Source organism: Patagioenas fasciata, chromosome 9, assembly GCF_037038585.1.
Source record: "Patagioenas fasciata isolate bPatFas1 chromosome 9, bPatFas1.hap1, whole genome shotgun sequence".
Taxonomy (NCBI): domain Eukaryota; kingdom Metazoa; phylum Chordata; class Aves; order Columbiformes; family Columbidae; genus Patagioenas; species Patagioenas fasciata.
In genome coordinates, this window is record NC_092528.1 from 11,541,810 (window position 1) to 11,553,814 (window position 12,005).

General features: G+C 37.1%; 1 protein-coding gene across 1 annotated transcript; it reads left to right on the forward strand.

Moving 5' to 3' along the window:
- Positions 1 to 2,462: 2,462 nt before the first annotated feature.
- Positions 2,463 to 11,610, forward strand: TRIM42 (tripartite motif containing 42). The gene is made up of 5 exons (XM_065845063.1): positions 2,463 to 2,818; positions 4,852 to 5,552; positions 6,866 to 7,677; positions 8,386 to 8,613; positions 11,521 to 11,610. Exons 1-5 carry the CDS (start codon positions 2,463 to 2,465, stop codon positions 11,608 to 11,610), a joined length of 2,187 nt encoding a protein of 728 aa, XP_065701135.1.
- The last annotated feature ends 395 nt before the right edge of the window (positions 11,611 to 12,005 follow it).

The window sequence follows — 12,005 nt, forward strand, 5'->3', positions numbered from 1 at the left end:
ACTAAATGTTGCGCAATCTCAAATTTGTGTTAGAAATATCAGTATTAGAAATACCAGTGAGATATCTGGAGGTAGAGCAAAAGCGGAAAAGAAAGACAAAGGCAACAATTTCAGGTTATCTTCCAAAACAGAACAGAATTAATTGCCAGTTAGAAAATATTATACTGAGTTATTTGATGGCTAAGAGAAGTACAGCATAAATGACCACATCTAACTAATTTGAAGTAATCTAAACTGAACCCATGTCCTGACCACACTGTGCTTTTCTCATGATAGCCTAGCTTTCATGAGAACTACAATAAAAATTACAATCCTATCAAACACAACAGGGGCATGAGGGAACATATATGCAAACATTATTAAAAGTCTGCCAGTTTGGTTGCAGCTATTGCATCGAATTCAGTTTCTCTGGCAGCCGGTCTGACCTGGTCTTTCAATATGTGCTAGACAATAAACATATTCATGAAATGGGACCATCTCAGAACTGGCTGTGTGCCTACAGGTAGTTACAGTGAGGGCCATCACTGGGAGCAACACAGGAATCAGGCTGCCCATTAAAGTATTTTGGTAAAGCAAAAACTGAAGCACTAAAGGACAGCAGGAAATAAGTTATGGGAATTGTATGTGGCAGAAGACGAAGTTATTCAAGAGTCAGTGGAAAACCACAATTCACAAAGAATTCAAGAAAAATAAATATGTTCCTGAGAATGATAAATGCATGAGTGTCTATTAACCTCTGTACTATGAAAAACTGGAAAAGGGCATCCAGTTATCAGCACATGGCACACAAGACATACTTTTTGTTTCTCTACTTACTCCTCCACCTTTCTCAAAAAAGCCCATATGTAGTAATAAATGTTTTGCAAGAGAAAAACATACAAGCATCACAAGATACATTATTTCTAATGATCAAATTCAAAAGCCTTTCAATATCACAAAATAAAATATGGACAATAAAAAAGGATTATCGTTGATTAAACTGGAAAGACAAATGGAATAAATAACATCTATTAAAGGTCCAGGTTATACCATGGAAAGCCCTTCAGCACAAAGATCTAGTACTTCTGCATGAAAATCCAATTGATGCAATAGGCTATAACCATTCTAAAGAACCTATTATGGCCCATCACGTAAATGGTTACACATAATGACACAGTCATTATGGTCTGTAGGGCTCTGGATCAGTAAATTAAAATTTCTCTAGGTAGAACAGACTTTGAGCAAAGAGGCTCAAAGGAGCAGTTACAATAAACTATGTCAAGACCTATCTTAGTAATTCCCAATTATAAATTAACCCATTAACACAAGTTGAATTGCTACATTTTGAAAGAATTTAGTTACCTACAGTACAGCAGCCAGCATTTTAAGTCAGTATTCTTGAATATATACCATAAAGATATCACTGTCCTTTACAGTTTCAAGTAAGAGAAAAAGCTGTTTCAGATGAAAGTTGCAGATAACTCTTAGAGGGTAGATTTCCTTGTTTGAAATAATAGAAACACAGGATCACTTCAGTTGGAAAAGACATTTAAGATAATCGAGACCATCTGCTTACATATAAGCACTGTAGTAAGCATGTGCTATTGAGAAGCTCATATTCTTTGCACCAATTCAATTTTTATTTAAAATTACCGTATTTATAAATAGGTAAAAATGCTATATAAATCTTGGAATAAATCAACTAAATGAAAGAAAAAGGTAGGTATTACAAAGTAACTAAAGAGTAACTGAAATAATATGTCTGATATTGCATTTATAGGAGAGCAGTCAGCTTAAGGAAGGGCAAGAAATACACTTGGACTCAGTAGGAGAAGAGGTGGGTCCACAGCAAATGAGCGATCCAAGCCTAGCCCTTTACTTCAGGCCTTAGAGAGAACCAATGCAATACATTGTTCAAAACCATAAACACTTGCAGACAAGGGCTTAAAGTAATTAAGACAGTTACAAGGATATGCTTCAAGATGCATCTCAAGTGTAAGGTTCTTTTACATGTACTAGTTATAGTCTTACAGGGGCCTGATGAGAAACCTCTCACTATTGCTGGTTGGGGCCTGGTTCAGGTGGTTTACTTACAGCACCCAGCTGAGCTGACAAAATGCCTTTGGAGTATGTGGGCCTAACGAGATAGTGGCCTTAGGGTATCTAATCGAAGTGTATAAACTCCCCATGCACTTAATGAAGAACGAGACAAATGCTCTCAAGGAATTCAGGAAGAACAATGATAGTTATCATTACAGATAGATGATGTAATTACTATATCAGGTACCTGTGCATAAAATTCTGCCTGTGTCCATATTTGAATACGTCACTGTGACATCACTTTCCCATTGGAATGAAGCACGTTGCCACAGCACACAGCTGGTCCAACAGGCAGAACTCATGCCTTTTTAGAGCTCAGTTGCTATAGCGTGCAGAGAAGCTGAAAGGATCAATGAACTTTCTCCCAGGTAACTGACAGAGGGATGAATGAAGATGGGCATCTCTGTTTGATCTGGCCATTCTACTCAAGCTGCTATTACCTGTCTGGCCGCAGCAGAAGGAAAAAATGCTGCTTGTGTTGGCGCTTCTTATTTAGCAATGAGCAGAACTGCAGCTGTTTCGCATGTCCACATGAAGAAGACAAACCTTGCCAGTGCTGCCACTGCTCCTGTGCAGAGCATGCAAATTGCTGGTGGTGCTGCTGCTCTTTTGCAAGTGACCCAGACTGCAAATTCTGCTGTTGCAGTGAAGAGAACTCAGGATGTCAGTATTATGAATGCAAGTGCTTCAGAAGCTCTATTTATGAGCCATATCACTCAAGAACACCAGGAACTGTTCAGTAAGTGGACTTAAGAGCTCTTAATTTCTTGGGCTTTGTTTTTCTAATTTACATTATCTCTTAATGGATGTGTTTAATTTAGAATCATGTGATCTGTTGGCTTGTTGGAGCTATTTCAAATAACCACGGGATAACATTCTTCCAAGACACAGAAAAAGTAATTTTTATCTTGATATTAGTGAACTCATGCTCATTACTCTGACTGGGTCAAAGACTACTCCAGAACATCACTACACTTGTAATGGGAACCACCTGATTTCCGGGGGGGAAAAAAAATCCATGAATGGCTAATATATGCTTATACATTCTCACAATGTAAACACTTATGTAGTAACAAGAAGGAAGACATACAGAGAACCTTAAAACCAGGAAGAAAACAGCAAGGTGTTTGTGGCAAAGAGGCTGCAGGCAAGGATACAGGAAAAATGGGAGTAAAACAAAGAACAGTAAAATTGCCATTAACTGGAAGTAGGAGGCAGTTATATTCAGAAGAAGACAAAAACAGAGAAATTATGACAAAGGCTTTAGAAGTACCACACAGAGAATGAAAAGAAGGTGTAGTAACCTTAGAAAATAAAACTGTAAAGCAGAAAGGAAGAGGCTGATGATTAACTACAGAAATGCTACACTAAAGAGCACAGTGCGGGCAGCGGGAAGAAGGGGATGGCAGAAATGAAGTTGTCAGAAGAACTCCAGACTACAGCAGTACCAATCCAAGAGGAATTGACAGCACCTCTGGAAACTCACAGTTAATTCCTACCTAAGTAAACTTTGAATAAGTAAACTTTGAAGACCAGAAGGAATCCTCATCACAATAAAAGATTATTTTCTCTGTAATTTATTAGGGGGGGTTTATGATTATTCAGAGTGACAGAAAAAGCAGATAGCATGGTTGAACATATGAGGACAGAAAGGGGAAGGAAAGCAATAACAACATGGATGCTAAAAAGAATCATGGCAGAGGGCCAGACCATAGAGGCCTAGAACCAAGTGTCCATCTTGAAAAATGATGCTCATGTAAAGGCTATGACAAGTATTCAAGGACGCGTTAGAAAATTAATATCATATTTTTAAAAGGATAATGTTCATAGGCTAAGAGACAGGTTAGGACTATCAAGATTTAAAGAGCAGGAATTAGCACATCCTGAAAATCAGTCCTCTTCTACAACAAACTACTACTAATATTAAAAAAAAAAAAAAATAATCCCCATTTGAAAGTCTTTGCAATTAACATGAAGAATCAATGATAATAAGGCTGCTACTAATACTAAGAATAAACTTCATTCATTCTAAAAATCAAATAATTAAGAGGTGAGCAATTTCTTAAATTAAATTAGGAAAATAGCATGATCATATGCAAATGTGTGTTATTACGTTAAACAGAAATTACTTCAATACTTTTTTTTTGAAATGGTGAAACACTTATTTGTGCTACATTCTTGAGGAAATATTCCATCTTGAAAATGCAAAAGAAAAACTTTTTGACATTTATTGTTTTCATTAAAAAGAAAATATTCTAAAAATATTACCAATGTTGTTGTAAAAGAAAGCATTTAATACCCCCTGAAACAAAATACAGGGTTTCATTTCAAATGCACAAAATGATTTTTTTTTCCACTCTAGTTAATTTTTGTTTCCATTTTGAAAAATAATCGAACAAGAAAAGGAGACAAAATTAGTCTCATTTTGTACTAAACCAAACTGTATTATTCATTTGGCGACCAGCAATAATTCACCAAATTCATACAGACCTACAATGACTGAGATGTCTGTTTATTGTTATTGTTGGCAACAGTATTCAACATATGGTGAAATAATCATGAAAACGAAAAGAAAAAAAGTAAATGGATTCTTGATAGACATAACCTGATTATTTAAACAAATATTCAGTCAGAATACAAGAATGGTTGGTATGCAAAGCAGAACTGTCTATGTTATAATTGCATGTCTTAGACTGTATCCTATTATTCAGATATTTTATTCAAGTTCTTGTGTTTTGTGTTTTTTGTTGTTTGATTTTCAATTTTATTTAGGTTAAAAGATGTCATGTCGAGGTTTAGAACTGGGAATAATGCAACTGTCATTACATCAGAAAGAAAAGTCTTCAGCCACACTTTCCATGACCAGCTTGCTTGTCCCCTGTGTAAGCAGTTGTTTCTCCAGCCATTCATGCTGCCGTGCAATCACTGCATTTGTGAGAAGTGCCTAACTAAAAGCAAGACCAAGGCTGATGTAACTGAAGACTTCTATATCATCGTATGCCCAGTGTGTCACAAAGCACATTGCCTCCCCTACACAAATAAAATTCATCTGAGAAAGGATTACCTCAGAGCAAAACTAGCCAAGAAATACATGCGCAGACATGGCTTGCTGAGGTGGAGATTTGACCATAGCGAAAAAACAGTCTACTGTGAAACTTGCAGGGAAAGAAGAAGAGTGGCAACCAGAAGATGCAGAACATGCGGAATTAATTATTGTAATGAATGTCTGCGTTTAAATCATAATGAGTATGGCACTCAGGATCACATTTTCACCAGAGCACAAGATCGTGAAGAGTGGCGCTGCTTATTTCACAGCAACTCAAACATCTCTGAATACTGTCTGGATGACCACGAACTGATCTGTGGGCTCTGCAGGAATTCACTGCACAACAATCACGAGGTTATTCCATTGGCAGTTGCATGTTCAAGAGAGGCTGCTTCCCTCTTTGACACAATTGAAAAATTTAGACAAGGTTTGTATTTCTGCTGCTTCTCACACTTCCCCATGCCTTCTTAGGAAAGAAACTTAACATATAGTTGAAAAGCTGTATTAAATCTCTGCACTGCACAAGACTCAGAAAGGTAGCATGTTCCCATCGTAGAAACACAAAAGGAACAAGGCCAGAGTGGTGGCATCGTGAGCCAGACTCAACTATTAGAGAATGAAGAATATGTATGTGGGGTGGGAACAGAAATTGTGCATCTAGGGAAGGGAAAGTTCATTTCATACTGCAGAACCCAGCATGGAATAAACACCAATTACATCTGCAGAATAAAATGGTGAATATTTTTTAATCATAAATACGTGCTTGAAGAGGAGCTACTTCTTCCTCTGCAGGGAACTTATGAATTGTCCCTCTTCAGTCAGTTTTATGCTTATGCACATGCTGACCAAGAAACAAAGCTGTCAGGTTTTTCTGAGGTAACACAGCAATGTCACTCCTTTTAACTAAGCCTCGATCCACAGCAACTAAGGGCTGAACACAGACTAGGATTTTATTAATTATTTTTAATTTTGATCTTTGTATATAGCTTCACGAATGTTTGAGATATAATGAAGTTGCATGGAAAATAACACTAAAAAGGTAAAAGTGAACCACGCACAATGAGAAACACCTGGAAGCATTACATTCTCAATTTTGAAACAGTCTTAAGTTTGAGAAAATAAGTGAGATGTAGAATATTTGTGCAGGATTTTGTAATGTGACACTGTTTCCTGACATTAGCTTAATGCCACTGGAATTTACTATTAGCCTTTGGTATTTCTGATTCTGTTCCTTCACAGTTACCAATTTTTAGTGTCAGAAGAGTTAACCACACCTTGACATAACAGCTATCAGAGAAATGGACTGTCAGCCACAGATAAAACGTGGGCTATGCAAGTGCATTTGCTGCCATTATTTTAACCTCACAATGGCATAGAGAATTTTCAAAGATAATACAGAGCTACAATTAATTAAGCTACAGGAATTCCCATGTAATGAAGTAAAAATTATCAAGCTCATTTTGGTGTAGATTAATTTGAGCGAGGAAATAATAATAAAGTAGTAATTACCTGCCAAATTTTATACACCCAAATGTGAAAATGTGAACATTTTAACTCAAACAACTTCCCTCAGGGCTTACCAGCAGCAGAAATGACAGAAAAATACTAGAATCTTTATTTTGGTGTCATATTTTACCAAACTCCTCCTTTTTTTAAAGTCGCTCTGTCTCTCTTGTAGCCACAATATTTTAATATGGATTTGGAACTACTGACTTGATTATTTTGTTTGTTTTTAAACAGTACGGCAGGGAGTTGATAAAGATCTAATGGAAGTTCTCCTGTTAAAAAATAATTTCAAGATCTATAAGGACAACAAAAGCAAGGAGATCAGAAATGGATTCTTAAAATTACGTATGGCTCTTCATGAACAAGAAAAGGAGATGATGGAGTTGCTTGAAAACATTGAACTTAGAAAGCAGAAAGAAATTTCAGAATACATAAACCATACAACCGGTCAGCTATCCTATATGGATGGCCTCATTCACTACTCTGAAGAAGCTCTTAAGGAGGAAAACCAATTCGCGTTTCTACAATCTGCACACTCCTTAGTGAAAGAAATAGAAAATGCAGTACCTTCTGTTTTCCAACCTAGTCCATATCTAAGAGAAGATCCTTTAAGAAAACTTCAACTCAACTTTGATGAACTTTTCTGTGTTTTACAGAGACTTGTCCCACCTCTTACTGGAATTAAGCAGTCAGAAAGTAAAACAGAAAAATATCCCTATTCTTTTAACCCAGAGATAATGGTTCCAAGGCATATTTCAAATACTCACGAATCCAAGCAAGCAACAGGTTTCCAAAATCCATCTTTAAATCCCATGCTTGATTTAGGTGTGCGGTCTAAAGACACCGTCAGAAGTCCAAGCTCTACACCTCCCCATCATCCTACACAGAATAATGAAGTATGTGTGTACCAGGATACAGCTTGTGAAACTCCAAGAAAAGAAAGAAAACAGATTCATACATTTTCAAGTCCAGAACCTACAGACGATGAATCAGTCCCAGGACCTGTTGTTATATACCAGACTGTTGTTTATTCAAGGTCTGCCAAAGTAAGACATTAATAAATTCTAACTGTATACAAGAGACCATTATATTTTCAAGCTGTTATAGAGTCTGAACCCATACGAGTTTGAGTAAATAAGACTACAATGTCAGTTCAAATAATTTATTTATAGACAATGCATTTCAAACTCACCTTTTGAGATAAACTGAAGCATGGAATTGTATCACATTCCTACTGTACTCAATAGTGTTGCTATATTATTATATGTGTGTTATAAATGTTACATGGAAAGGTCTAATGCAAGAGGAAATAAATGTACCATGTCCATATTTAAATATCTGTAGATCAAATAATTTGATTCTGGGTCTTGGCCTTTAATGTGACAGATCCTATCTATGTAATTTTCCTCATTATACATTTTGTGGATTCTAACAAGATCAGGATGCCAGTTGCATGAGATCCCAAGTGCATGTTCCAAAGTGCTGGCTGTTGGCAGCCTGCATTACTTTTAGTGTGTTAGAAGAGGGTACTGTGAAATTCCCAGGAGGGAGCTTAGTATTTTCCAGGCAAGACCACAAACTGCATATGTTCCACATACATAATATTTCATGCTATGGCTAGAATTTCAGCTGATTGGCATTTCAAAATTAAAATATGCCAAAGAGGGGCCTTTCAGAAAAGCAAAACTGAAAATGAGAAAAAAAAAGAGAACTTATTTGTGTACTACAGGGTGTTTGTTTTTTTCTCTTCACAGATTTATTGGACTTGTCCCACAGAAGACATGGATTTCTTTGAAGTAGAGTTTTATGAAGTTGCTCGTATTGGCTCTGATAATATTGTCCAGATGCAACTAGCTGGTCAGCTGAGCAAAATACAGCAGCAGAACCTTGAGATACATAACCTGGATCCAAATACAGAATATATTTTTAAAGTCCGTGCTGTCAATGCAAGTGGCCGAGGGCAATGGAGTGAGATCTGTAAGGTATTGTAGATTCTTCCTAGACTTCATACAGTTGACTTAACTTCCTTGCCTCCACAATTGTATTTTACTTAATGTATTTAATGAGGAAGGCTGCTTAAATGGAATATTGCTATTCACTTATCTAGGTAAGCCATACTAATAGTAGCTAATAATTACCTTGATTTTTCCATACACCATTCTTTCTAGCTCAGTTTGCAACTCCTTGGCCTATGCAGAATGTTTCGCATTTTTTTCTAGCAGGGATGTTGTGTCATGATTGCATCAGGCAAGTCATTGTAATTCATGTTACTTCAGGACTGAAACTGCCTTTGCACTTATTTCTCTGTACACACAGAGTAAGAGTATGGAAGAATCAGATACAGAAGCTTTCATGCTAGAACAAGGTGGTAATAATTATAAGAGAGGAAGCAAACAGAAAATTAAGAATATTCTTTGACATCTTTGGACATGAGTTTACTGTGGTTTTAGAAGAGGAGGAAAAGTTTTGCAAAGGTAAAAGTTAAAAGGAGTGGGAAGGTATTAAAAAATGTGTCAAAGCTAAGAAATTTTATTAATACATTTTAACACCTTTTAGGCGTCACGAACCCCTTGCTGAAGGCACCTTTAGTTTTTCATGACTTGCTGAAAAAGCACGTACTTAATTCATGGTTACTCCTTGATAAATTTTCAGTAAAGGGTGTACTGAGGAGTTGTAGTGCATATAGCGCAAATGACTCCCATGAAGAGTAGGTGCTATTCTCTGATTCCAACCACATTTCACAGCCTTTTCCTGTATCAGTTGCACCAAGTGCTGTCCCTTTCCAGGCCTCTTGTCCCTTGTCACATTTAGAGAGTAAAAGTCTTAACTTTGAAACAGCATTCAGACATCCCACTCACTCAGCGATTCTTAATGACAAATGACACCTTCCTGGACTGCTCCACTTCCTGTAATTAAAACACTGACCATAGCAGTTTCTTTTTTATATCTAACACGCTGGAAAGCTCTATTGATTTTTCTTCTGAAAATTGTTCCTCTGCACACAGCACAGTCATATAAATATTCCAGAGAAACATAAACTCACTTAACATCTGCTGTAATTTACAGAAGCAAGGAGTTTCACAGCAAACGAAAATTAGGCAGCATATATGACAGACTTTCATAAATCTTCTAAAAAATAACTACCTTTGTTCCTTTTGCATAACATCAGATTATTTTACTTTGTCAGCTACACTACACTGAAAGCTCAAAGGAACTTTATTTCAAAGAAAATATGGCATTGTATTTTAAGTAGGATATTTAGTGAGAGCAATATCACCCTTCATGTGTAACAGTTACTAAGTCTCTGAGGGAATGTAACTGATGGCTGTGACAGGTCACAGGAGCCCAGGTACCAAGCCGATGCCATGCCACTTATACCCTGAAATATCAAGTCCCACAGAAGAGATTATTCAACCTTAGGGTGCTATTTAATAACATTACAAGCAGATTTCCCATCTGTATGTACCCTCATGAGCAAAGCAGAACAATGTAGTCTCTCTACTTTTAGGAGTGAGGGAACTTCTCTCTTCTTAGCCCAATAGCATGGCTGTTGGCTTACAGCTGAATCACAGCTTTCTCAATTTCAACCATCTGTTGGTGTGTGAAACACCATGGAAGTAACACTATATCCTTGTTACATGATCATAGAAGCTGCTACAGATGGCATGATCTCTTTGCCCAAGAAAAGTTCATTACAGTTGACTCAATATAGGCTCAGGAAGTACCCAAAGGTATCTAAGATACCTGGACAAGGCTGACAGATGACATCAGACTGGAAGATGCATTTCTAGAGCAGCAACTAGGAAGAAGGCAGGCTACCCTTGAACAGCTAAACGAGGAGAAGATGTTCACAATTTTGTCAGCTGGATCCTAATTTAAAAGTCAATTGAAGGAATGGCACTGCACTACTCTGGGTAAGGGAATGAACAACATATGGGATATTTCTGACTTTGTATTGAGGTTGTGGAAGATCCTGGATGAATGACAGAAACTGAAGGCTGCCTTGTCAACCAAACTGCTGTATTAAACAGCCCTGGAAAACCATGCAAAACTGTGCCACAAGGCAAGTGACAGGGAATCCTCTAAGGAAGAAATTCAGTGCTCCCTGGAGACTTTCAACAGAGTAGGGAAAAATTGGCTGTCCCAGAGATAAAGTGTTTCGCTGCATCTGCCATGAGAGGAGGAAAGAGAAGCACTAAGGATGCAGTCAGAAAAGCAGGAAAAATGCTGGCAATTCTGCAGTCCTTGCAGTAGCTGCTGCAGGTAGTACCGCTGTGGAAGAGGTGCTTCCCCACCCCTTCTTCTCGATGACAGCAGCCACCTGCAGCTGTTCACAGTGACCTGCCACAATTGCCAACAAACTCTGTGTTCCTAAATTTGTCTCTTGAGACTGTCAACCGCACAAATAGTGATAATTCTAACTACGGTTTTGTTGCTTTTTAACTTTTTGTTCATTCTTGTCAATTAAACCTTTGGAAGGAGATTTTTTGAGATTACCTAGGAAGCCAAATGCAAAAAGATTTTTAATGGATGTGGGTTTCTAAATCCTGTGGTCATATCTGAAATTCTTTCCCTAAATGACTAGCTGCCAGAACCTAATGGCTGTATATTGTATTAATCACTGTAGTGTTTACCACCAGACAATTGTTGCCTTCAATGTAAGTTGTTGTGTTCTTTTCTAAAAAAAAGAACTCAATTTCCATTTTGCCTCCAAAATAAGTACTTAAACTTTCCAAAGTTTAACATAGATAAGACAGTTTGACTGCTTTGACAATACATCTGTGAGTGGTAATTTCTTTTGAAAACAGACACTAATTAAAACCTATCCCCAAAACAATAAATACAGGTACCTCTTCATACTTTAACACATTCTTGTTTTCTGCTTGCAGATAATCACATCAGATGAATATGGGAAAACTGAAGACAAGGGTGAGAAGCAGAAGAGTAATCACAGTGCTCCACATATACAAAACATATAGGCAAAGAATGGAAGCAGGGATTTTTTTTTTTCTCTTGAAGAACTGGAAAATGTGTATGCTTTCTTATGCATTATCCTGTTTTCCACTGAAGATAGCAGCCAGAGATTAACAGTGAGCTCTTCAAACTATTATTGCTTTCTGGCAAATAAGAATAAAACAACAACACTGCCTTTTTGTTATTTTTCTTTCTCCAGATGTAGCACCAAGACCTAAGGAAAATGCTATGCCATGCATAAAAACATATTATAAAACCCATTATATTTGAAGGACCTTTGCAGCTTCAAAGGAAATCAGTCACATATTTACATTGTAAGTTAACATTCCAATTATTATTCCCTGTGAGACCATTCAATAACAGTTCATAAAGAGCTGCAGGAGCCTATATCACACTTTGC